The sequence below is a fragment of the Lates calcarifer genome, linkage group LG1 (assembly GCF_001640805.2).
Source record: "Lates calcarifer isolate ASB-BC8 linkage group LG1, TLL_Latcal_v3, whole genome shotgun sequence".
NCBI lineage: Eukaryota > Metazoa > Chordata > Actinopteri > Centropomidae > Lates > Lates calcarifer.
In genome coordinates, this window is record NC_066833.1 from 24,268,332 (window position 1) to 24,295,820 (window position 27,489).

At 39.4% G+C, this 27,489-nt stretch overlaps 1 protein-coding gene across 2 annotated transcripts in view; it reads left to right on the top strand.

The window, feature by feature from the left end:
* Window positions 1–3,602: 3,602 nt before the first annotated feature.
* slc4a3 (solute carrier family 4 member 3) overlaps window positions 3,603–27,489 on the top strand; it is a 52,156-nt gene continuing 28,269 nt past the window's right edge. Inside the window, exons 1-6 of one of the 2 annotated variants that reach the window (XM_018696673.2) lie at window positions 3,603–3,763; window positions 10,592–11,012; window positions 21,894–22,068; window positions 23,924–24,174; window positions 24,420–24,607; window positions 26,698–26,924. In XM_018696673.2, coding sequence (XP_018552189.1) covers window positions 10,959–11,012; window positions 21,894–22,068; window positions 23,924–24,174; window positions 24,420–24,607; window positions 26,698–26,924 — 895 coding nt within the window. In that variant the 5' untranslated portion in view covers window positions 3,603–3,763; window positions 10,592–10,958. Of the gene's footprint in view, window positions 3,764–10,591; window positions 11,013–21,893; window positions 22,069–23,923; window positions 24,175–24,419; window positions 24,608–26,697; window positions 26,925–27,489 lie in introns of those variants that run through there. The other variant, XM_018696674.2, reaches the window with a different exon arrangement.

The following is a 27,489-nucleotide window of genomic DNA, read 5'->3' on the forward strand; positions in this document are numbered from 1 at the left end:
CACAATGCTGAGATGTGGCTCTGTACACCTCTCAAACTCTCCCTATTGAGTCATAAAGTGTAACTGTATTCAATGAAATCTGGTGACTACCAGTGTTGGGAGACTTTACTGAACACAGGCTACATGTGTCATCTGTGTAGATAAACTGAAAAAAAGACCACAGTGTCGCAGATTCAAGACTGGCCTTGTTTGTGTCCTTGTGTCCTTGTGTTTGTGTCTGAATAGGAGCTGAGATATTTTCACATTGCACTCACATGTGTCACCAAGGTTTAGATTAAAACCTGTGCCTTGTAGAGACTAACTTTTTTTGGAAATCCTGTGGGTCACGTGATTCCTGTGGGATTCTCAAGAGATGGGACTCAATTTTAGTACTCATCACCTGATTGAGATGGGACAGGAATAAACGATGAGTGGGAGGAGGCAAGACCGGGATGACAGAGAATGACATTTTTGTAAGAACACCCAAGGATGTCTGTGTGAGGTCACATTAGGGAACGAGCTCAGAAGCAAGTGACTGCATTTCCTTTAAGTTAATTCAAATGTGAGACAGGCCTGAGAGATAATTCATCTTCATCAAATCTAAATTAATTAATGGAACTAAACCTGAACGCAATAAGAATGTTCGTGTTGCAGGTTTAAACGCCTTTGAACATCAACAGGGTTTCCTACTACCATTACACAATAATATATACTTTAATTTCTATCTTGAATGTATTGTATGGCAACCACAGACCATTAATTAATCTGTAGAATAACACAACAAATGTTTATTCATCAAATTTGATTAAATGTAAAAATGCATTTTTCCATGACATGGGAGGCTTTACTCTTTCTGTTCCTAGAAATTCTTCTAATGTTTTCTTTTATTTCTATAGTATAATACGCTTTTAATCAACTTCTTGGTAATTCTGTTGAGATACTGTGCATCATATACAAGTAGCACTTAAAATGGGTAATGCTTTCTTTATATTTAAGGTGAGGCTACCCTCTAGTGGAATGAATCCATATTGCATGTTGGTACATGCACGAGTGTACAGACTGGCTTCCCTCTGTTTCAGTGCCCCGATAATTTTGTTGACAGTGATTAACATTGCTGACATTATTTACAAATTGTATATGTTTGTTTATTTTGTGTATTATTTTGTACATTTCTGTTGCTGGGATTGTTAAATGTGTTAATCAGGAAAAAGTCTGACGAAGATCAAAACGTTGAGATTGAACAGAGACTAGAGCTGTCAATGCAATTTCTTCATATTTTTGATCCAGTATCTGGGAAAATTTGTGTGGACATGCAAACTTTCCTTTATCATAAATCCAACTGATGGTGACAGCAAACTGACACATGGAACTAAAGATGTTCCAGTGTTCCTGTAGGTGCCTGCTGTATCTCTGTAAATCACACTTAATCTTTGAATGTGTAGTTATAATAAAATTGTATAGCTCTCACATTATTGTTTCCTTTTTCTAAACTCTCCAACAGAGAGCAAAGATGTCAGTCAAAAAATATGAAATCTATTTCACTTAGATTGCATCTGTGACAACTTGATACCACGTGATAACCATCAAAATGTATTCATTAATTTGGCAAAGTAAAACAAATCTAGCTGTGATTGATTCAGCTTCCTTGATTGAGCTGTTTGGTTCTCATAAGTGCTGTGCAGCTTTGAGGCCAGTAGAGGGCAAGGTATGGTAAGACTAAGACTGAGAAAGGATTCACTTCAAACACATAGTATACAGTTAAACTTACTGTTGTCTTATTTTATTTTTTTATAAATACCTAATGCATATTTATCGTGCAAGTGTTTTATTCTCAACAGCTTTGTAATTGTAATTCTGACTGTAAAATACACAATACAACTGAGAGATTTTAAAGTTTTTATTATTGTTATTAAAAGGTGGACAGTTGAGAGGTGAGCAGGACAATGATATGAAACAACGACTGTGACTTAAACTGGGAACATGGTGACCACCGTAAGTAAATGTAGTAACTATTACACCACCACAACACTCCAAAAGAGAGGTTTTAAAACCAGTACCTCAAAATCACATAGGGGCAGAATAGTGTTTAATAATCAGGTGTAATAATCACAATGCAGATGTCATCAAGATACTGAGGTCCAAATGAAATTATTAAAATTACCAAAAAACAAGTGAATTGTGTTGAATTTGGGGTTGTGTGGACCCCTGGGGGTCTGAGTCCTTCCAGCCTTTTGTTTATGTCCATCTATGAATGTGCTTGAACAAAATATTGGCACACAATGGCCTTTATATCATATCTGAGGCCACATTAATGAAGCTGTAATTCTGTGTTGGATGACTTCATTTTCAATTCAATTCAATTTTATTTATATAGCGCCATATCACAACAAAAGTCATCTCAAGGCTTCATTTTTGCACTCTCCAAGCACTTTATTAGGAATGCATTTACACTCACTTATTCATTCAGTTATCCAATCAGCCAATCATCAGGCAACAGTGCGATGTATAAAATCATGCAGATACAGGTCAGGTGTCAGGTCAGGGGCTGGTTTGAATATTCCTGAAACTGCTGATCTCCTGGGATTTTCAGTCTCTGGAGTTTAATTAGAATGGACTGAATAATAATAATAATAATAATAATAATAATAATAATAATAAAACATCAATTAAGCAACAGCTCTGTGGACATAAGTGGCTTGTTGATGGGAGGGGTCAGGGGAGAATGGCCACACTGCTTGAGGGCTAGAGTAACTCAAATAACCACTCTATAACTATGGTGAGCAGCAAAGCCTCTCTGAATGAACAACATATCCAGCCTGGGAGTGGATGGACCACAATACAAGACCATGTCTGTCAGCTAAGAACAGAAACCTGAGGCTGCAGTGAGTACAGCCTATTTGAGCAGTGTTGCTGACCATGTACATTCACTTTAGGAGCACAATTTACACATCTACTAATGGCTACATCCAGCATAATAATTATTACTTTATTACTAATGCACCAAGTCATGAACATGACAGTGAATTCTGTGTACTTCAGTGGCCACCCAGTCACTAGATCCGAGTCCAAAAGAACACCTTTCGGATGTGGTAAAACAGGAGATTAGCAGCATGAATGTGCAGAATGATGTGATGCAATCATGTCAACATGGAGCAGAATCTCAAAGGAATGTTTCCAACATCTTGTGGAATCCATGCCACAAAGACATCAGGCTGTTTGGATGTTTGGAGTGCAAAGGGAAGAACTACTCATGGTGTTCCTAATAAAGTGGTGGATGAATGTATTTAATCTTCTGTCTCTTTATTTTTTCTTGATCTTCATAGTAATGTACTTAGCTGTTATTTACGCATAATTCAATATGCTTCACCTTAATTCTGCTCAAAGCACAAGAAGCTGGAACTTTAGATAGATTTTTTTCATTATGCATAGACAATTATACTAAGAATTTGAACTGTATTTCTATGTGTAATTAAAGATGCAGTCCTATTTTTTGAGTGGGGTAGTATGCATGCGGTCTGTATCTAGTGGTACTAGTGGTGGTGGTATAATGTATTTTACCTGCTTGCACAGCATGCTATTGTTGGCCGTCCATCAGCAATTTCAGATGGGCAGGTTGTCCTCCAGAGTCACGTGTTCATGCTGAGCATCCTTCGCAGATCCAGCAGGCTGTGTGGCGTGTCTTCACTAGGTTACGATATGGGCCAGCTCGACTGCCGCCGTGTGTAGTCGCAGCATCTCTTGCCTCTGTTTTTTTCTACCGCCTGACTGCTCTCTGAAATCGCAGGTAAGTTGGCGAGTTACTAATGAAAATGTTAAACCATTGAGCTCCAAGTAGGCAACCACGCACTGGCATCAAATGATGCTGAGTCGCTGTCCCGATACTTGGTATGCAACAAAGACATGCATGTGACTGAGCGGAGGAAATGACTGTCTGACGGTACAGAGTTGAGGTTTTTTGCACTGAATGGGATATGCATCCATGTAAGTCAATGCTGAAGAGTCCCTGCATGCGCGGTGGCTGCACCGAGAGACAGAGACGTCTTCATTGTGTGCAGGTGGAACACCACTGCTCCGGAGGCGGTGGCTTACTGATTGTAGCATGTTGATAGTCACTGATGTGCTGCAGTGCTTCGCTTGTGCAAAGAAGTGCATCATTGCTTCCTCGCTCAAAAGAGATCAGAGGCTTTGTACATCATCTGTTAGCCGTATACTCCCGAGATTCAAGTTTAAACAGCAGCTGGAGGTGGATAAGGTCACATAGTAATGACTCAGCAACCATCGTATGCTGGGGAGAGTAAACCAATGGTGGCTTCACAGAATTTACCAAAATTGGACGGTCAAACAGCTGGCTGTTTTGCTCTTGTGGAAACCAGATGGCTGTAGTAATGTGACACCTTTCAGCCTCAATGTTTTATAAATAAGGAATTTCATTATTGAGTGCAAGTATTGATCACTGTACCACTTATGTCTGAGCAAGGAGGAGTGTGGGATTCCAAAGCCATGTAAATGAGTCCTCCACTCTTTGTAAGTGCGCTAAAGGGTAAGTGCTATTTTGCTTTTTACACACAGTAACATCATTCCTCATTTTTACCTTTTACAATAAAATTTTAGATAAAATTTGATTAACTATAAGTGATTAAAGGGTCAGTTTATACATAATAAATATGTCCTAATTTGGTGATATTATACTGTGTAGATAGAGTAGTAGAGTAGGTTTTATATGTATATGTCTTTGGGAAACGGCCTCCACCGCAAATACAGTGGAGGTGAATTTAATTTTATGGTGCTCACAAAATAGATTTTTTTTTCATTTAAACCATGGCAAACAGTCACAGTCTACAACCATATGTGGCTTGGCGTTGACTTAAATGCTAATGTCAGCATGTGAACTTATACACAATGCCAGTGCTAAATGCTGATGTTTAGCAGCTATAATGTTGACTATGTTCAACATCCTAGTTTCCCTGTTACCCTGTACAGTTACCCCGTGGAAAAAAAAAAAAAAAACGTCAGGATTTTGCTGGTGGCTTGTTTGTTTGTTTTTTTTTTTAGCTGGGACTTAACCTCCTTGCACATTAGTCATTGAAAATGTAATCAAGTTACTTTACTAAATATTCACATACTCATCAATTTGCCTTGAGACAATCCCAAAGCCTCCACACCCACATAACACAAGTAGAGAAAGACATTCTGGTTTAAGCAGCCAGCACAGAAGGATATACTGACCACTGACAGCTAACTTAATGTTAGCTGTTCAGTACAGACAGCAGTCTTCACAATGGAATTCACACACCCCTCACACAAGTGCCAAACAAACACATTCAGCACCATCTCTTCCCTGAACACATGGAGACCAAACAGCCAACCAAACCCCACTAACTTCCCGGTTAAACAGTGACCAAGCCAATGCCCCAGTGTTGAAAGTAAGAGAACAACACTTGATAAGTAAGTGTAAAATTATTACTCAATATCAAATCATACTCTCTTACACTAGTCATTACCAAAAAAAGTAATCACATTACTGGTAACATTGCTCATTAATGTGTTAGGCTACTGCCCAATACTGGTTAACATGCAAACATAAACTAACTAGCACCAAAAATAAAAAAAGGCTACACCTGAGGCAGCAGCTTACTTGGTATTTGGTTTTAAAGTATTGGACAAAGTTACACCTGATGATAGTGCTAAATGAAAAGTTAAGATTCACCAAAAATTATTACAATTCAGGAGAACATGAATGTCTGTATGAAAGTCCCTGGCTATGGATCCAATGACACATTTTACTCTGAACCACAAATGTTTATCTCATGGTTAGTGGCTTGAGGAAAAGTCAGGCTGTACAAAATTTATGACAGTTCCTCCAATAGTCAAACCAAAGTGGTGTTCCAAACGACCACAGGACTAGAATGGCTAAAAATTCAAGGGTATAGGTCTAATTTCTTTTGCCAGAAAATGTAATCCAATAGTATACTTTGGCTTTGTCCTCAAAGCTTATTGTATTGATCCACCCTTTATCCTCAGGCAAACATCGCAGTCTTGAATTTTGAGGCCTTTGTAGATCTATGAGTCAACGTGTCTCTAGGTTTGCTTCCCACTTGTCTCTAAACTTAGATTTATACATCAAAAATAACTCTCTGCTGTATCTGGAGTGGCTTGATCTGGCCTGGAGTCAGGACAGTGGTTCATACTAGGCAAAGACCTGTTACTGACAACTCTGCTGGTGGTCACTCCTCAGACCCTATAACCTCTGAACAACAGGAGAACATTTGCATTGTGTTTTTTTCAGAAGGCAGCAACAGCCTCCATGAACAATGCTTAAGAAGTGCTGTCTGTTAATGGTGCTACAAACTAATATGTGTGGCTTAACAGGTTAACTGTGTTTGCAGCAACTCATGATCTTACACTCTCCATCTGCAGTGTAAGTGAAATTGTGTCCATGTTTGTCAGTATGTTCTGTGAAACTCTGCAAGATGTCTGTGCACTCATGCCAAGACTGATACTTGTTTTGTTTTGATCAACTTTATGACTCTAGTTTCTTTGATGCAGTAATAATTCCCAGATAATTTACTAGTTATAAAATGAACCACCTGTAAAGTTTTTTGTAGTATTTGTTGGAAATTTACAGCTGCTGGCAAAATGGAGGAAGGAAATTTAGGGGTGTCCTCACCACCTGAAATTTTTTTGTGTTTTTCAGTTTTTTGTGACACCATCCTATTACAAACAGTGCTCGCCATCCTAGCTCTGTTCCTAATAGGTGCCAACTGTCAGCTGTGTTGTTTTGTGGAACAACAGTTTGTCAAATTTTTTGAAGTTTCATTTCACTTCAGAAAATTACAGCTCCAGTGAATCTCAAAATGACCAGACCCTCACATGCACATTAATCTGGTGCGTTTGTTTACACTATGTGGCAGGAGTGTGTGCAGCTGCAGACTCCAGCTGAGAGACAGAGCCGCAAAAATTTGAATGAGCAGGAAATTAAAAATAGATTTACGAACTGACACATTGACAGCAGTCTTTTTACATATAAGGATCATAAAATGTAAATTTGCTCTCTCTGTTCTTTAATGCATCAGGTTATTAACATATTCTGTTCGAGCACAGAAAAAGTGTATTACTCTAGACTAGACCTTTAAAGAAATGGTATTCATGCATTAGATGCATGGGGATCAAAATCAAAAACCAAGACTGTAAATAAAGCAGCCAACCCCGCTGAAGAATAATAATGATTTACCTGTAATTGCTGTCAGTATGAGATGGTATGGGAGTCCTCTCCTTCAACTAATTGAATCCCTACAGCCATCTGGAGGCCACAGGGCAGATATGAGTTTGGCATCTGCAGCCTTATTTGTAAAGTGCCTCACCAAAGCACAGTGCCATTAGGCACAAATGATCCACTGTGGTTACTCTGATTAAATGACATGCAACAAACATAAGGCTGCTGAAAAATAATCACACAAACATCTCTACATCTGTGCGTCTCTGCACATCGAACAGTTCTGTTTTAAGTGCAGAGTGAAGTTTTTAATTGGCACGTATTTTCCCTTTCCCTCAGTCTCTTTCTTTCTCATGGGTCTTAGCTTACATTTGAGAGTGTCAGGCAAAAGTGGCATTTCATTTAATTCTTAAAAACTATGTTTGCTTCTAGTATGATGTGAGCAAGTCAAGATGCAAGGTATACTAAAAAGTAGGGAAAACTTCACTCCGGATAATGTGAATTATGTAAATTATGGAGTACTGTTAATTTATTTCATTGTATAAATTGAGCAAAAAAACTGTTCATTCACAGCTTTGATCAGATGTAAATCTAAATTTAGTTGAATGCTTTGACTGTTGGTTGACAAAATATATAAAAAGTTATACATCAGATTTGAGGAAATTTTTTGTAGTTTCTGTTGTATTTTTTTTCTCAGTTTTTATAGACTAAATGTTTAATCTTATACATGTACAAGTACTGCAAAATAGAAATACTCAGTTAAGTACAAATACTTAAATAAATGTACTTTCCATCTCAGGAGCTAGTGTTTCAGCACAATTCTAGTGCCTCATTGTATTATGTTGTTTTTTCATATTGTACTACCTCACAGTGATTCTATCTTCACAATGATACAGTTAATGCAAAGCTAAAATAGGTTTAAGCATTGATGACATAGTCAAGGAAATTGATAATTTGAGAAAAGCTGGTTAAGGCTTACATTTAGTAACCTGTTTAAATAAAATGCCTGTCGATAAATAAATCTTTATGGCTCTCTTATCTTCCAAACTAGTTGCACTCAAATGTGATAATTACAGTCACAGTGTTTAGCCATCATTTGTGTGTCACCTCTAGGATATAATTCCATCATCCTCAAAATCTTTAGTGTTATGTGTTGCTTGGTAGTTGAATTTGAGGATCAGGTTGTACTGTAAGTGTACATACTAGTATTTCATGTCCGCAATGAAACATGGTTAATTATTTATTAATTATTATTGTTAATTTATTGTTAATTATTTAAGAGAGTCTGTCCTGAATTACCCTCATCATTTATTTTGTAGCCTTTTCATCAAAAGTTTTGTTTTTCTGTTTCTTCTGTGTGTTGGCATTCCTCAGCTGGTCTTGCCCCACATCATAATGCTATTAATGTCTGTCACTTATGCATGTCAGTGCCCCTTTCACACATTTCAAAGCGCGAGCCATTCAGAGCTCTCTGATTACACAGCTGGTATGAAGGGGGGGTGGGACATTTGATATCATAGTGGCAGTGAGTTAAATAGTGGTAGGCTGGGCATTAGCTAGGTCAGCTTTGGCCAAGGTGATTATACAGTCCACTGGTGGGCAGTCAGGATGACACCTTGGCCATTCAGGTAGGGAGCAACATGTGTACAGGGCATATTTTTCCATAGCATATTTAAACAGCACAAATGCTAGTAACCGAAAAGTTATGATGATGGTGGGAGTTGCTCAGAATAGTTGAGTCTGTGCAGGGTTAAGTACATTTAAAGGCTTTTAAAGGATGTTTTTTGAGTTGTCAATACACAGATTATTTGCTTTGTAGTGAGTCACCCATTAGGGTACTGTGGTGAGATAATGCTACACAACTTAAAACTTAAAATGTTATTATAACTACAAATAAGATGTGCATGCTTGATACATTAATGTGTGGAGTAATATTGATAACAGGACGGGACAGTGGTGCAATGGTGTCACACTGTCACCCCTCAGCAAGAAGGTTACAGGTTCGAACCCTGGTTCACCCAGGGCTTTTCTGTGTGGAGTTTGCATGTTCTCCCTGTGCCTGTGAGGGTTCATTCTGTGTACTCTAGCTTCCTTCCAAAGTCCAAAGACATGCAAGTTAGGTTAATTGGTGACTCTAAATTGCCCATAAAAAAGTAAAAGTAAAAGTGAGTGTGAATGGTTGTCTCATGTCAGCCCTGCAACAGACTGGTGATCTGTCCAGGGTGCACCCTGTGTCGACTGGGATTGGACCTGTAAGGATAGATAATGGATGGATAATATTGAAAACACTTGCTACTGTCTTGCTACTGTGTTTATTTGCTTGGCAAAATATCATCTGTAACATAATCAATCAAAATCATGCTGGACTGTCTGGATTGTCTTCAAAACAATGGTCAAAACTGCTTTTCTTCTTAAAAGAAGAGATCTCAGTGTGGCTAGCACAACACAGTATAATGATGCCATGTTGTAATCCCCAAACTCATCTCAATAGAGTAGGCCTACTTTTATTCGTGCATTGCCTTGTGCATAATGTGAGCTACGAGACAGCTGTAAATGTCTCAGAGGGAGCGAATGAGTCAGCTGAATAAAACTGAGACAGATGTAGAGCCACTTATTGTGACTGTGGGAAAACAGCAGCTCTAAAACAGAGTGGGTCATTTGGGATTTGTCAGCTATATTCCATCAGTTCCCATGATTTTTTATGTTTAGAGTACCTAATATTCAAATACTGTTTGCTTGCTGGCAGAGGGGCACAAGTACTGTGGAAAGAGCAGAAATTCCGTAGATGAAATGGCAGTTTTTTCTGCTTGCTCACGCCCTCCCACACTGCCTGGAATCATTGCAGACCAACAATTCCTGGCATGTTTACATGGATGTGAGGTGCCAGTTTTCCTGCATCAGTCACAGGTGATATGGGTGCAACCACAACATCCTCACATGGACTCTTTTTGCATGTCAGCACCCTCTGATAAAAGTCTGAGTGAGCACTGACAGCTGTTTTTATCATGGCAGCTGATAAAAACACCACACAGAAACATGGATCCTAAAAGATAAATTTATTCCTAAAAAACCCCACAAATATCATCTTGTGGGTGGAAGCAGCAATGAAATATCATGATGTATCACACTTAGGTGCTTGATTAAATTATATAATCTGTGAAATACTGTGGAATATATTTGCATAAAAGTACACACTGATTCAGTTTATTTTGCCAGAATCTAAAATGTTGAGAAATAAAACATAACTGCTTTAAATTTCATTTATTTCAAATGTGTGTGAGTAGGTGTATATTTTTCAGCATACAGTGATAATGTACAGTGTTTGGAGTAAATTATGTGTGCTCAGTTACTGCCCAAAATCAGACTAGTAATTTTTTCTCTATTGTCTGTCTCTTGCAGGTTATGCCACCCCAAAGGATTCCAGGATCCCCAGCCGTGAAAGAGAAGGGCTGAGCTCCATTTTCCCCCAGGCTCCTGCTGTTTTGCACCCCATCTTTTTCTTGTTCCCTCTCCTGATTATTCCCCTCTCCCAACCTCACTAGCCCCGCCCAACTCCTTCACCTACACCTGACCCTTGCCACCCCTGTCATCCTCCATCTCTAAGACTTTTTTTGTCCAGTCACATCACGTCCCCCACACCAACACCATACCTAGCCTGTCCTCTCGCTTTTATTCCAGCCACACAAGCTGCACACTTAGATTTACCCTCAGTCCTCTGACCTCTTCAGAGATCTGCTCTTTACCTACTGGCTGCACGCCAGGCCCCATGGCTACAGGAGGTCATGCCCCTGAGATAGATGTGTTGATCAACCTACAACAGGTAAGAATTATTTGAGATGTTTCTTAAACATGATTTAATATGAAGGTTATATGGTTAAGTCTAGGTTTTATACTGGACCCAAAAGCAGACTCGAAAACTGTGTTGTGGTTAAAGTAAAGGGTTTTAGTGAAAATTGAGCTTGGTGGAGATTGGCTGGTGGTTTGGACATAAATGGTTGATGGGCAGATGAACAGACTGAGGTGGCATGTGTTGAAGTGGCAGGGCAGCAAAACTGGCAAAGATCAGAAGAGATCACTGAGACACGGGAGAAACACAAAGTTAGTCAATGCACAGGAAATCACACAGGGAATAATAATCAGACAAAGTTTCTATTCTGAGAGGCTGAGAGTTACATACCATTGAGATGGAAGAACAATCTGGCGATGAGTTAGAGGACAGCTAAGGTTCTTGGGGTGGTGTCGATGAGTTGATGACGACACACAAACACACAAACACACACACACACACACACAGCACACACACATGGAGACTGGAGACATGGGGAGAAAGGGGGATAAACAAAACAACACAGGGAAAACCTGTAGCATTAGTAAACAGAAACCAAACATCCCATTTGGAAACATAAACATGTGAAGTCAAGTCTGATGCAGCTCTAATATCAAAATTTCTCAAGCTTTATGTTTAAAATCAAATAAAAACATCCGTCTCTTTTATTTAATGAAGAGCTAGTCCTGCCATGGGGAGATTCTGTTGTCTTTTGGCCAGAAGTCCAGAAACTACATGGTGCCAGAACCCCCTCAGTCTCTATAATGGCCTTGTCTGTCCTTTGTAATCGAAACACTAGAAACCAGAGCGTTTCATGTAGTTGTGTATTCCTGTTGAATTGACTTTTTTGGAAATATGCTTATTCACTTTCTTTCTGAGGGAGAGTTGAACTGATATATTCCAGTCTCATGATTGGGCATTAAATATAGATTCAGGAGGTGTTTATCTTATAGCATGAAGACTGAAAATGGGGGGAAACAGCAGAGGTAAAAGGTTCAAAGGAAACAAAATGAAGATACCAGTGCCACTAAAGCACACTAATATCTAAATCTTGCCTGTTTACTCCATGCAAAAATCAAAACTGTAAAGATGTTGGTCTGAAAATGCAAAAAGAACAGAAGAATAAAATTATGCTGTCTTGGCAACAACAGTAAACAAGACATACTTTTTTGATATCTGGACTGGATTCAAACAGAAAGTCTATTTGCTATATGAATGCAAAAGAAAAAAAAACCCAATACAATACAAAACAGTGTTATTGGCAGTGGTGCAGGTTTGCATTGTCAAATATGGAGTAATGGAATTACAAAAAATGAAGGAGGGATTAGAGTTCATTTTGGTAAGCACTGTGACTGCAAGATGGAAATGTGAAATTGCTGACAAGTCAATGAGAGTTGACCAAACACTAAAAAACTACACTGCAAGAAAAACATTAATGAGTGTCTAGCAAATGTGACTCTCAGCTTGTTCAAATGGAGTCATGCTCAGTTAAAGTAAGAGTCATTCAAAAATTGGAGCAAAATTAGGTGGCCTTTTTAATGGGGACATTAATGCCAGCAGCATGTCTTAATGCTTGAGATTGAATAGTGAAGGGAGAAAACAGGTCTTCAAATGCTTTTTTGACAGATAGCTATGAAATCATTCTTTGATCCGGTGGTAACTCAGTTTCTAGCTGCAAAATCTCTGACACTCATTTCACAGTTTTCACACCAATCAGCTGCCAAGCGACTTGTTTATTATAGGCCACTAAGAAATGCCTATGTATCAGTAAAATTTGCTTTTGCTCTACTGTATGCTCCTAGTATTTGTTGGATGTTTGAATTGAAGGTTACAGTTCTCTCCTAGCTTGCTATCTGTCACCTAGCAAGCTAGTTAGTTTGATTGCTAAGGAGACACGTTTTAGGATACCACTCTCTCTCGCTCTTACATTTTAATGTTCTATAAATGATGTTTCTTCAGTGATGCAGTTTATAGTCTGGCAGAGGAGGTTAAGTGGATCAGGCCACACTGCTAATAAACCACGAAAGCTTTCTCTGTTTTAGGCTCTCTAGCTCTCTTTTTCCTTCAAGGTCAGCACTGCCAACATGGTTTACTAGTGGTGAACAGAACAATAAAATGTTCAATGATTTAGAGCAATAGATTTTCCTCACATTAAGACATGACAATTATCTGGAATGGAAAGTGCTTAAAATGTCTTTAAGACTGAATTGTTCCCTACAGTGTTTCATCACAGGCATGAGTCACATGTATTCAAGTGAAACAGATTAGCCTATGCTCTCAAAGAAAGCTAGCTCCACAAGCTAAGTAGGTGATGTGTCATTATGTGCAGCGGGGGCCATGTCATCCGCAGCAAGCATAGCATATTGTGACACTGGTTTGAAGGAAATAATTGGCTGAATGCTTGGCTACATAAGTGGACCCTTCAATGTCCTACCCTCAATTGCTTGTGCACTATGTAACTAAAATACACACACTCCATCTATGGAGAAAAACAGAGCTGCTTCTTTCCACCATTACCTTGCACAGCTTAACAGTGTTGCTCAGAACCATGACAGACTTACTGTTTTGTTGAAGGCGGTTTGGTGTAAAGATGAGGGAACTGTGTGTGGAAGATATTAAATCCTGTGGTCCTGCTGAGTCTGGGTTGCTACAGAAACATCACCAGCTGCTGCCAGCTTACATGAGCTCTCATACAGTTTTTGAGGGAGACTCCCTTATGGGGGTATTTGGTTTCATGTGTGTCTTAAGATTTAGGTGTTTTTTAATTTAAACAATGCAAGTTCTTGGGGTTTGACCGTGAAACAGTGATCAGCGTCTGATGTGGCCACTGAAGCTATGCAAGATCTCTGCAACAGCTGTACAGAGGATGGATGTGAAAGCAAACAACTACATCTGAAAATAGCTAGGTCTGCCTTGCTGCATCTCCAAGACTCACCTGATCCAACTGCACAACAAGCCAAGCCATCAGTCCAAACAGGGCACAAATGGAGAGTTGAGCAAGCAGTTGACCAGTCAGTCAATCAGTCAACAACAGCATCAAGAGGTGGGGTGGTAACCAGCCCCCAAGATGTGGTCAAAGGCCTCAGAGAATGAAAGGAAGGAGCTGCGAAGTTACTGGCTTATCAGGGTAACCTCAGGAGTAACTTAGTGACGTCAGGTGTAACTTCCCAGTTAACCTGTACTATGAAAGGTGGATAGGTCTTACCTGGGGTCTGCTGCCATGGTAATTTACACTGCGTCTCTAAACTGCTCCGAGCAGTTTATGTTTGTGGTTAACTTGGTGTTACCGGTGTTACTTCTACCTAAGTACTGCCCCACAGGTGGAACAACCAATCGATATTGGCACAACGACTGAGAGAGGCTGACTCCATAGGACAGGGGTTGTCTCAAGACAGTCAGTCCCCACCACCCCCACCAAAAAAAAAAAAAAAGGATGTAGTGCATGGTAGAGGTATGTGGACCAATAAACAGTGTTTTTTATGCTCCGCATTTTCCATTCTCCATTTCAGTTATTTTTATTTGTAATTTTTTTTCTCATTCAAGCAGCAGAATTTAGCGTCATTAGTGTTGCATATTATCAATTTCAATAATCCTTTAAATGGGGGTGGGGGGTATTATTGTCCTGAGACAATATAATGTGACAGGCTGTTGTAATTGTAGACTACAGACCAAAACATGCAGTATTAATGATGGAAAATGAATGTGCCACTTTATAGAATGAGAACATGTGACAAGTCTCCCTGGCTTTGTTGACAGCCACCCCGACTTTCCTTGATAACCCTGAGTTAAATCAGAGTAGGTTAAACTCCATTCGTAGTACAGGCCTCTGGTGGTTACAGAAGTCATCAGAATGGAGGACAAAACATATAAGATCAGAGCAGTGAACCAGCAGCAGCAAGAAAGGTGGACAAACTGGGAGGCAGTCATCAGCAGGGCCATAATCTGGGCTGATATGTGGAAGATCCCACAGGCACCAAGAACCCCCAGAACGTACATCTCTGGTATGGCTCAGAAACAAACTATAGGCTCTGCGATTCCCGCAATGGTAAATAAATGGTAAATGGACTGTACTTATATAGCGCTTTTCTAGTCTTTTTGACCACTCAAAGCGCTTCAGATGCTACAGATCACATTCACCCATTCATACAGCACTTGTTCTATAGAATGTAAGTGCTTTCTAACACAGACACGCTCATTCACACACCGATGACACAGAGGCAATTTGGGGTTCAGTATCTTGCCCAAGGATACTTCAGCATGTGGACTGGAGGAGCCGGGAATCAAACCTTCTGATTGGTGGGTGACTGCTCTACCTCCTGAGCCACAGCTGCCCCAGAAATCCCAGCTTGTGGCACATTCTAACTGGCTGCAAATCAGCTTTGACCCAGGGCCGGTACAGATGGTGCCATAACCAAGTGCTCAGGAAACTGGCTGAAGTCTTGGAGGAACGCAAGTCTGAAGCCAATAGAACCAGCCCGTCATCTTCCAAACCGCTGATATGTTTCATCACGCCAGGAAATAAAGCAAGAAACATCAGCCAGTGGCTCATGGAGCTCAATGCACTGCAACTTGAAGATGTCATATTAAGTTTCTGACCACTAGAAGCACTATGGAGCAACAAACGTGCTCCCAGGTGATGTGATATACAATCCTACCAGTGGTTTAAAATTATTCCACTGAGCTACAGGTGGTGGTCATGTGTCAAAAAACACAGTGTCTCTCTGTATGTAATTGTATTTTATTTTTGTAACAGGATTGTTGTGTTATATGCTGTCATGTTGGTAAAGTTGTTTCCTAATTTGCTTTTATTTGTTTGCAGCATTTATTTCAAAATGCTGCCTGTGTTGTTACTGTGGTGAAGCGTTTTTCTTTATTTGCTTGTAGTGGTGGTGCTTTGAGTTTGTCGGTAATTTGTAATTGTGTATAAATGTATGTAATGCATGTGTAATGAAATTTAAGGGAAACTTGCTCACCGATTGTTTAAAAAAATCACATTCATTGATAAGGCAGACATTTTTAAAATATTTTCTCATAAATATTAGTTGCTCTGTGAATGCAAAAGCAAAACACTGGTGCTGATATTTATTTAAGTTGTGGTATGTTTGTCTGGGCAGTGTGCCAGCTCTTCAATCAAAGAGATTCAATTCGGTTCAATTCAGTTTTATTTATATAGTGCTGAATCACAACAAAAGTCATCTTAAGGCACTTTTCATACAGAGCAGGTCTAGACCATGCTCTTTAAAATATGGTGTTTACACAGAGAGACCCAACAAATCCCACCAAGAGCAAGCACTAGGCGACAGCGGCAAGGAAAAACTTCCTTTTAAGTTGTAGCAGCAGCCAGAAGCTTGTCATCATGGATCAGACTCCAGCTCCAAAGGCAGAAGTACCTGCAGAAAGTGACAGACGAGGAGAGAGAGACGGGAGAACACAATGCTACGGGAAAGGGAAGATATTGAGTTAGTAACATGTAATATGGGATATGAACCCATGATATGATGGAGAGAGAGAGAGAGAGAGAGAGAGAGAGAGAGAGAAGCTCAGTGCATCATGGGAAATCTCCCAGCAGTCTAGGCCTATTGCAGCAGAACTAAAGGATGGTTCAAGCCTGAGCCAACCCTAACTATAAGCTTTATCAAAGAGGGAAGTCTTAAGCCTACTCTTAAAAGTGCAGAGGGTGTCTGCCTCCCAGACTGAGAAGGTTCCACAGTAGAGCCTGATAACTGAAGGTTCTGCCTCCCATTCTACTCTTGAAAACAATGTCCTAGTGGGATTGTAGGTTTTATGTGTGAGCTAAAGAACATATCCCGATCGAAGATAACTCCAAGGTTCTTTACAATGGAGCTGGGGGGCAGAGCAATGCCAACTAATGTAACTACATCATTAGAAAATGTATTTCTGAGGATGTATCAGGACCAAGTGCAATAACTTCGGTTTTTTTCGTCATTGACAGATAAAGCTATGTATCACCTGCATAATGATGGAAGTTTATGGAGTGATTCCTGATAATGTTGCCCAAGGGAAGCATATACAAGGTGAAAAGAATCGGTCCAAGCACTGACCCTTGGACTCCATGTCTAACTTTTGAGTACATGGAGGAATTGTTGTTAACATACATGAACTGAAGCCTGTCAGATAGATAGGACTTAAACCCATTTAGTGTGGTACCTTTAATGCCAATAAAATACTCCAGTCTCTGTAAAAGGATGTGATGGTCAATCGTTTCAAAAGCAGCACTGAGATCTAACAAGACAAGTACAGAAACAAGTCTGTTGTCTGATGCATGATGTTGGATCTCCCCTTTCCCATAGTCGTGCGCTCTTCCGTCTCTCTCTCCTCTTCTCTCACTTTCTACAGGTGCTTCTGCCTCTGGAGCTGTAGAGTCTGATCTGCAATGACAAGTCTCCTGCTGCTAACAGATAACTCCCTGCTTAGCGACACACCCGCTACGGAGTCAATTGGAGACTCCATCTTGCGGAACACGAAATTGGCGACACAGTTAAATGTTTTCCTGGGGCCAGAGCGGGTAACATTGAATCATATTTAAAGCTGCTGACTAAAGATAAGTGCAAGTATGGTAAAATCTGAGTTTATTAGGAAGCCAAAGCCCTGACAGTTCAGAGTTCAGACCAGGAGACAGAGTTGCAGTCTTACACGCTTCTCTGTGACACCTTTAGGGCAGTCACCTCCCCGTTACCCCATAGAGACTGTCTGCTCCCCGATCATTTAAATTAACTAAATCAAAGGTCAACAGAAGAGGAGTTAGCCACAATAATCTAATAAAAATCAACCAGTGTCCCATCACCCAGATATGTTTTGGGATCAAAGGGGCGAAACATCTAGGAAGGGTGGCTCCCAGCTGATGATCCTGTGGCTGACGGAGGTGCAACAGGCAGAGATGCCTTGCGGGTCATACCTTTGCTCACATCTAATTATGTTAGAAAAAAATGTGTTCTTTCAATTAACCATTATGTTTAAAATTTGCAATTAACGTCACTTTATTCCATTTTTGTGTTCATTCATGTTTCTTTCTTGCTCATAAATCAAGTTTTATATCTTACTGTTTAATGCCTTCATTAATCATGATGAAAGACAAATATACAATCTGTGGGCAATTTGGTGTATAAGAGAGCAAATTTTTCATTGTGACTGAGACAAAGAAAGGGAGAGGAGCCCCAATTGGCAGAGATTGAGTTACCACACTTTCAAGTCTGACATTATTCCCCAGGGATAAAACCATACAATTTCCTCTGTGTTCCATTTGCTTTTGTGCTATGAACTTACAGCCATTGCCACAAAGCTTTTTGCAATGTTTTGGCTTTGAGCCAATTTTGCCCTTTATAACTGTCTTTTTGTCCTCGTGTCTTTGCCCACGTGTTCTTTAAGTAACTTTTAATTTGTCTACTAGTAGAATTTGGAAGAGGTTATTAATCTGAAATCACTTTTAAAGGATCTGGAAAATAATACTTGTGGTTGATCCTTTGATTTGGATATAACTGATTTGCAAGCGGGTGGCACAGCGGTGGAGTGGTTAGCACTGTCGCCTCACAGCAAGAAGGTTCCAGATTCGATAACTGGAGATTTTCTGTGTGGAGTTTGCATGTTTGTGGGTTCTCTCCGGGTAATCCAGCTTCCTGCCACCATCCAATGACATGCTCATTAGGTTGATGTTACGTTGATGACTCTAAATTGCCTATAGGTGTGAATGGTTGTGTGTTTGTATATGCTGGCCCTGCGATTGACTGGCGATCCATACAGGGTGTACCCTGCCTCTTGCCCATTGTCAGCTGGGACAGACTTCCTAAGTGGTAAAGATAATGGATGGATGGATGATTTGCAAGCTCAAACATCTCTATATGCATCTTAAGTTCAGGTTATTTATTATGTGTTTTTGTGGTGTGTGACAGTTTGTATTTATTGGTGTAACATTGTTTTTATGTTGCTTCTTGGGCACATCTCACTTGAGGTCTCAAAGAGGCTTTTACCTGATAACTAAAAGGAAGAGAAATAATGTTCTGTCTATGGATGATTCCTATGTCCTACATACTTGACAGTAAATATATATATATATATATATATATATATATATATATATATATATATATATATTAAAACATGACCCCAAATGAAACCCTTCACCTTGATATTAGACCTAACAACAGCAATCCTAAATTTAACAGTATTCTTAACCTTTAGCTCTAAAGCTCTAAACTACCATCTTTCCCGAGGGTTTTCCTGATCGCTATGTGAGGAAATTTGATCCTGACAAACAAAGCAAAGGTATAACACACACACGCACACACACACACCCCAAACTCCTCCATATTAGTCAGCAGTTGATAAATATTTTAATGCATGTCTCTGGCTCAGCAATCCATTAAATATGAAATATTAATGTTGTAGTGCAAGTTGGGCAGTTCATGAGAAAAGGTTATACAGCATGTTTTTAACTGAAGTGTACACCGGCTCAGACTTTTTTGATTGAAGCGCCACCCTATAATTGATTAGAAGTGGCCAAACCAGCCACAGAGTAGTTTAATTTTCATGCATCAAATATCAGTGTTTCATGCAGATATTAACACAACTCACAATAAAGAGGCTGTGATGAGATGAGAGCTCTTATCCAGCATTCATTATAACAGCATTAATATCCAGAGAATTGTGTGGTACTCGAAAAAGGAGTATTTGTTTGTAGGCAACATTTGAGTGAATTTCCATTTGTTGGAAATTAGGAGGCCAGTATGTAGTTAGTGGGGAGTGCAGTTGGCGTAGCAGTATTTTCTGGTTTGATCCAAATCAGTGAAGCTCAAGGGATAATTGGTTTGCATTGGCAGGAATGAAATCAGGTTTGTTCACTGCAGACTGGCAGTTCCACAACAAGGCACGTGTGGGTGAGGATTGTTGGTCAGAGGCTCCAGAATTCTTTGCCTTTTGGCTCAGTGATACTTTCTGTTTATTGGAGACATGGAGTAGAGACACATAACTGCAATGCTAAGTATGGACATAAGTTTAGTGCTTAGGGCTAATAGGATATTTTACCTTGTCAGCGGCTTTGGTTGACTTACTCAGGTAGGCTCCCTGGTCTTAACCTGAGAAGGTCTTCATATTAGGAGGGCTACATAACAGGGCTAATGTTCATGCTTTATTGACAGTCTCTATTGATATAGCATGAGCTTAACTGAACGCAGCTGTTCACGTGGCGGTTTATTGCATCCAGCTGAATTCCAATTCTGTCTCGCAATATTAATTGTTCAGATACTTATTGTTACATGCTAAAAAAATCACTTTTGAGTATCATAACAGCAAAATCCCTTTTGCCTCATGAATCTGGGGACACACACATAAATTTAATCAATCAGGTGTGAGTTGGAACCATGTCCTAACCATGCCTGTCATATAAAACTAATTTTTTTTTAGATTTTTCCTTACCACTCCAGTGTCTATTAAATTTAAAGTGTATTTGACATCACTTTACTCCACTGCATGTCATTTTATTCCTATTCACATAGTGCAGCTCACCTCCTGGGTGGAGGTCTGTGTCCCTCCATCCCAATTGACTTCAAAGCTGACATAAAAGAGTTTATTTGATCGAATGGAACTTGAGTAAAGAAGAAGCATGTTTAGAAGACTGATATCTGCCTCAACTGAGAGTGTTCTTTACGTTTACGTTTTAGAGCAAAGAAAGGAAATTGGGATGTAAGAGGAGAAGTTGAAATTAATCTGAAAATTGTTTGGTTTGTAAGAACACAGAGCACCTTAAATAATGAACAAAGCTGAGCTGGCCGTCCAGTGAAAACAAGGCTTTTACTGCTCACTCAATTTAAAATGATTCCTTTTATATTCTGTCTGGCTTCATCTGCCTCTGCCTAGTGTAGATAGGTAGCTCAGATCATTAAATGTATCCTGTCCCTTCAGCTCACTAGTAATTAGGGAGTAATGGAGACCTGGCACAGAGAAATTTGAGACCACAGAGCTGTAGCCAGAGTGCTTACCATGCCAGCACCAATGTGAGGCAGAGGAAGCGACCTGTCCCAGTGATTTGACCTATCAGAGGCAGCAAATACCCCTGGCAGGACACTCCCTTCAGCCTCCAGTGTCCCCAGAGGCTGTCTAGTGCATTAGTTCTTTGCTGCTTAGCACTTTGTTGTATTGATTTGATGTCCTCCCTAGTGGAGGAAATACACACACTATGTGCCTATTCTATGGACATGGAATTATCTTAAAATGCATTTTGACATTGCTCTTATTATAAATACAAACCCTAAATGTGGTGGAAACAATAAAGAGCATTTTTTTGCTATCGACATTTCATAATTTTAAGTAGTTACCTGCAGTGTGTTGAGACAGTTTCTCCATAATACAGTATGGAGATAATGTTAAAGTATTGTTGTTACTGTTGTTGTTACCCCACATTTGTTTGTTCTATGTTCATCCTGGATTTTACTTTCATTAACATGAATCTGCTCCGTGTTCTGCTGGTATTTCTGATGTCAGAGCCAAGCTGTGTTATGCTAAAGGAATGTCTGATTGGATTACCCACTTGTAATACATACAAAGCAGTAATCAGAGTGGCAAAATTTGAGTAATCATCAAGTTCCGAATTCTTGGCAATGGTGATTGCACTCTGCATGAACACATGCCCTTCGTTCATCAACCTGTTTGATTCATCCCTTGTAGATAACTCAGTGATCCAAAAGACCGCTTCTCTTAGCTAGGACTTACTGATTGTAACAGGATTGACCACATTTGAATATTCCAAGATTCTGTATCCTTGCTCCTGCATTATCTCTTGCAATTATTCTATTGTATTGCCCCCTCCCCACTCTTTCTCCCTGTTTTCTGTCAAACTGAAAGTGTTTTCTCCCTAACCTCCAGGTGAAGGTAGAGGAGGAAGATGAGGAAGGATCTGTGGAGGAACAGGAGGAGGAAGAGGAAGAGGAGAATTGGGAGAAAGCGCTGTCTGTGGAGCGCTTTGGAGACATTATTGGTGACTCTGCTTCTACCAGTGGAGACAGGATGGGCCGACACTACACTGAGAAAGACTTTGAGTGTAAGTGAATTACCATGTCCACAACATACCTACAGTTACACACTTCGTGTCACTTAGGAAGAGGTATGAACATTGAATTCTGAATTGATTCACAAGTGTCAAAGGATTTTTGTGAAAACATTAGTTAAAAGTATATGTTGATGACACAAAAAAGGTGGAATCTGGGCAGCACACTTAGCATAATTTTGTAACTCATCGTCAAAAAAGGCATGTGTGGGTGCATTTTGAATTTAATGACTGAATGATTAATATTTTGTGAATACTTAGTACCCTATCACCTACAGAATGTTAATGTTAGCTGAGTGGAGTGCCAAACTTTAGCACTAACAAATGAGGCTGGCTGACCAACACACACTGCAGCATTCAAACCAACTTCTACCAACTCTGGTAGAGCATGTAAAATTACTTGGCCCCCAGTCTGTTTCACTTCAAAACAGATTTCCTGCTGCAAAGAGACTGTTCACCACTATTGGAGACATAACATAAATAACAAAAACAAACAGTTGGAGAGCTTGCCCCCCCCATCCAACTTTAACAGGACATTTGTCTGTCAATTATATTTCATGCATTTCATGATTTTCATACAAGAGGACTGTAAGACACTTCCAAGTTCATGCAGTTAAGTTAAATAAATAACTTGAAATATACCTTAAATAAAAAAGCTGTATACTCCCATACACTTTTCTCTTCTTTTTTCTATTAGCCAATGACACGAATCGTGATACCAAGAATTGAAATGGAAAGATTTCCCCTCCTAGTACTGAACAGCATTGTTCTTTAAAGCTAGATACTCAGAATGCCTTAGTTTCCAAAAAGTGACACTGACAATTAGAATTATCATTATATTTGATGGATTGCCTGCTGTGTCCACTGAATCTCACTGATTTTGGCAATTTTCTGACTTTTGCGTCCTCTTGTGCCCTCTTAGGATGATTTATAATCCTTATTAGGATAAATATAATTAGTGATCCCTGAACCTACCATCAGGTCAAAGCTTTACATTATCCAATACATGCAATTATGCAAATAATTACATTTCCATTAGCTGCTCGTTTTTCTTCTGTGCTTGCTAAATGTTAGCATGCGAACACACCAAACTAAGAAGGTGAACATGGCAAATATTATACATGCTAAACATTGGTGTGCAAAGCACTGCTGTGTCCAACTCTTAGCCTCACATAGCTTGTTCATATGAATAATTTGATACACCATTAAAATAATAAGAGACTTTCTTCTAGTTATCTTATCATGTTGTAATCCAGTTAATGTGTTTATACATGTATTTAAACATGCTTAAAATCTATACCGAACATATTAAGATATCAGATTTAGAGCAGAGCACCAAATGCTGTATATGCTAAATATATTGGTTGATTACTGTTAGAGAGATCAGCAGATTAGCAGATGTTTATTAAACAGTGTTGCTTTCCAATATTGCATGTTAATTAAAATCTTTTGTTTATGTTGTGTCTTTCAAGTGCTTAATGGGGAATTAGGTGGGGAGAGAACATCTCATCTGAGAATAGCATTTGTCACTGCATTTTTATGTAATGGACTCAAAAGCCTGTGCCTAAGAAAACACAATTTGTTCATAAGGCTTTGCGTTGGGAAAATGCAAAAATGTATTTATGTAAGATGCTTTAGCTATAAAAATGATGCAGAGAGGCTGTTAGTCACTGGAGACATAACATTAAAAACAGAACACCCTTTTCCCTTGTTTTTCTTGAAACTTGGCAGATATGTATAACGTAGCTTAGAATGATGACAATACTTACATAGTCAGTGCACATAATTTCAACATTTTACATTATGATACATTTTTGACTTTGTTTCTAATGTTTTTTTTTTTACACAGATCACAGACACACATTTCACCATACGCACCACCCCCTGTCCACCCACTTGCCCCTGCCCCAGCGTTTACGCAAGAGGGTGCACAGCATGGACAGAAGGCGCAAAAAAAAGCGGAAGAAAAAAAAGACTTCTCTGCCCCCCTCCGATGTTACACCCACCATCCATGAGGTAGATGAGGAAGAGGCGGAGTCTGACACAGATGGACTGGGGGTGGTTGCCACACCCACAGAGCTACCTGATATCCAACCACAGGTAAAATAAGACTGAGACTGAAGAGTATATCTCTATGGTATAAAGATGGCAAAATAAAATTTTTGAATTGACTTTTTTGTTCTGTATTTGCTTCTTTTGAGATGACCAAGCCATGAACATGTATAAGTGTACTGGTGCAGGAGTGCTTAGCAAACTGACAGCTGACAGTGGTTTTGACCACCTACTAGTTATAACTATATGTAAGCACATTGCAACCCTCTCACTGATCTTCCTTTTCCTCTCAGTTTAGTTTGGGGAGCCAAGAGGACTTGGAGGAACCCCTTCCACTCACTACCTTCCACACGGAAAACGAAGAACATCCATTGTCGAAGACAGCTGCACTCACTCTGATAAAGGAGGCAGCTCATAATGGGGGAATTGATGTTCTTAGCCACAGCGACGAGGTGGATGGGGAGGAAGCAGATTGCAACAGGTAGGATATTACAGCATCCCAGGTTTTTCTGTTTGTACGGAGGACTCTGCTGTCTCCATCAGTTTAAAATGTATTATGTAGTGATACATGTAATACACAATTATACATTACAAGAGGATTCAGGACACATCGCAATATTAAAATACCACACCAATATTTTCATATTAACAATGGGTTAAATTATCTAGGTAATGAGTGGAGTCACTCACCTAAAGAGAATTATCACCCAACTCTACAGTTCCTCATACCTTAACCTATCTTTAATCTTTAGTATCTGTGTATTCCTCACATATTTGACTAGCTGAGAGGTGCACCTCAAACATTGTGTTTTGAGAATTTAACCAGTCTTCCGTAAACCAGTCAGCGATGCAAATTGAACTGTAGGTAACCATGGCAATTTACTTCTGTTTCATGCTACATTACTAATTAACTCCCCCTGGTGAAATAAAAGATAAACTGACAACAAACAAACCTTTAAATTGCACGGTCAATATCTTTATATCAGTGGATCAAAATGGATCAAATGACTATATGTGAAAGGGGGTATCATCATCCATCATTCAACCCTACAAAGAGCATCTTCCAGCTCATTGTTTTAGTTTTATGGTCCACAAATTTACTTCCCTCTTATTGCTCTAAACAACCCTAGTTTCCAGACACACCAGGCAGCTGTTTTCAGCAAAAATGCTCTAATAAACCTTTTGAATACTACCTGCCTAGGACCAAACAGCAATCATACACAAAAATTAGCTGGTGAACGCCATGTAGCACTTAGCGGCTAAAGAGATAAGCTAATGTTGCTCCACATCTGCTGAACGTATAAATAAGCAACTGTTTGTCAACACGTTAACTGTATCGTCTTGTGTATATCACTTTTAAATAAAATAAGTTTAAGACTCCAAGTTTATGTTAATTATGTTGTGGAACATGAAGTGGTTGACAATATTACAATATAATGTGTAATCTACAAAAATGTCCAGGGCACAGCAGACATTTGCTATACTTGCAAAAGCACAGGTGTTACAACACAACAAAATTGCCCATTTATACATGTTGCCAACACATGGCAACATTAGCATTCATCTCAAGTCATGTTTCGAGCGACTTGACAAGTGTACTACTGATACTGATGGCTTTTTAAGCGCTAAATGCTTAGTAGTTCACTTGATTATGTTCACTGTATGCTTTTTGCCAACTCTGTCTGCCATTTGGAGCTGGGCAGGGAGGGTGCAGTTAGTACATTAAAGCATTTTTGCTGAAAATAACAGCTGCTGCTGAAAAATACAATAGTAGCGGTTACAAGAAACCTTACAAAAAAAATTATGGGCTGGAAAGTAAAGCAGATAAAAGATGTTCAGTTAAAGATTTGATTAATATTCAAAGGTTTATTTATCTTTCTAAATTTGGAACTGACCCTGTTCATCAAATGTATATTAAACAAATAATACAGTACAAAATAGAATAGAGCAGACAGTAGTTTCTGTTCTTATCACATGTATATGCAATATCTTTCAGATATATGTGAACATCAGTATTCATTAGAACAGAACAACATAATTGATAGAGTTTTTAAGGCATTTATGATCCACTAATAGCTCCAGCTGAATCACAGATATTAGAAAACCCATCTGGACAGCAAACGTGCATAACCATCACAATATGAATTATTTGGTGATGCTTTGAATTATGTATGGAGCTTGCTGCTTGGAGGTCAGGGTCTCCATGGTGATTCAGGTATTTGTCTCTGCTAATGCCTGGTTGAGAAACACCATCATGCCCCTACCATGCAACACTGTGAAGCTGTGTCTGAGTGAACACAGCCTAGAGAGGCTCGGTCCATGCCTGCTGCTGTGTTGTGAAGCCCTCTGTTGGTGAAACAGTGGCAGTACAACCAAGAGGCACAACACTGAGAAATTTTGGTTGAATAATTTATCTAATTTTTAACATTACGTTTTTTTTTGTTTGTTTGTTTTTTTTAACAGATTTAACATCTAAATTCCACACACACACTGCATGGCATTATTTTTCAATGTTTTAATGTGTAGTTTTCCATGGCAACATTTTTTTTCGCTTTCTTTGCTCCTTCTCAGTGTTCCCCCAGGATCAGATTCCTTAAGTTCAACCATGACCCGCAGCTGGTTCCGCAGGAGGCCTGTACATCACCGCCTGGCAGGTGCCCAGCGGAGTAACTATGACCTGCGGGAGCGGATCTGCATCGGGAGTATGACTGCTATGGAGACTGCCATCTACCAGCAGGTGCCTACTGATGAAGCTGAGGCCCAGATGTTGGCCAGTGCTGATCTGGATGACATGAAAAGTAAGGAAGATACTGTATAATAAAGTGCTTTCAGGTCTTGTACAAAAGCTGGTTTTTGGAAACCATGTTCTCAGGATTGTGTTTGTAGGCATGCCACAACATGGCCATCTAAAATGAATTCAGAAGATATTGTTTATACCTGTGGTTCTTTTGACTAACAGGTCATCATTTGATATCATGTCATTTTTTCTGTTAAATAATTTGTTAGGTAGTGGCATATCAGTCTGATAGTCATTGTTTAACATAACATAATTTTCACATTTGTGTGGCAGGGGCTGTTTTGCCCTAAATAATCAGCTGCAAGTGAAGTTGGAACAACTAATACCACCTAATTAGTCAGTTGGTCCATCAACAGAAAATTAAGTTGCAACTGCATTGATAATCAGTTAATCATATGTATATAATATTTTTCACTGACTGACAAAAAAGATGATTTAGAAAGCTGTGATTGGCATTTTTCGCCATTTTATGTATACACTAAATGTAACAGCCCTGGTAGCAAGACATACAACATTTTTAGTTGACATGGATCCATGGCAACTCCCACCCTTCAGGCCATTATCCA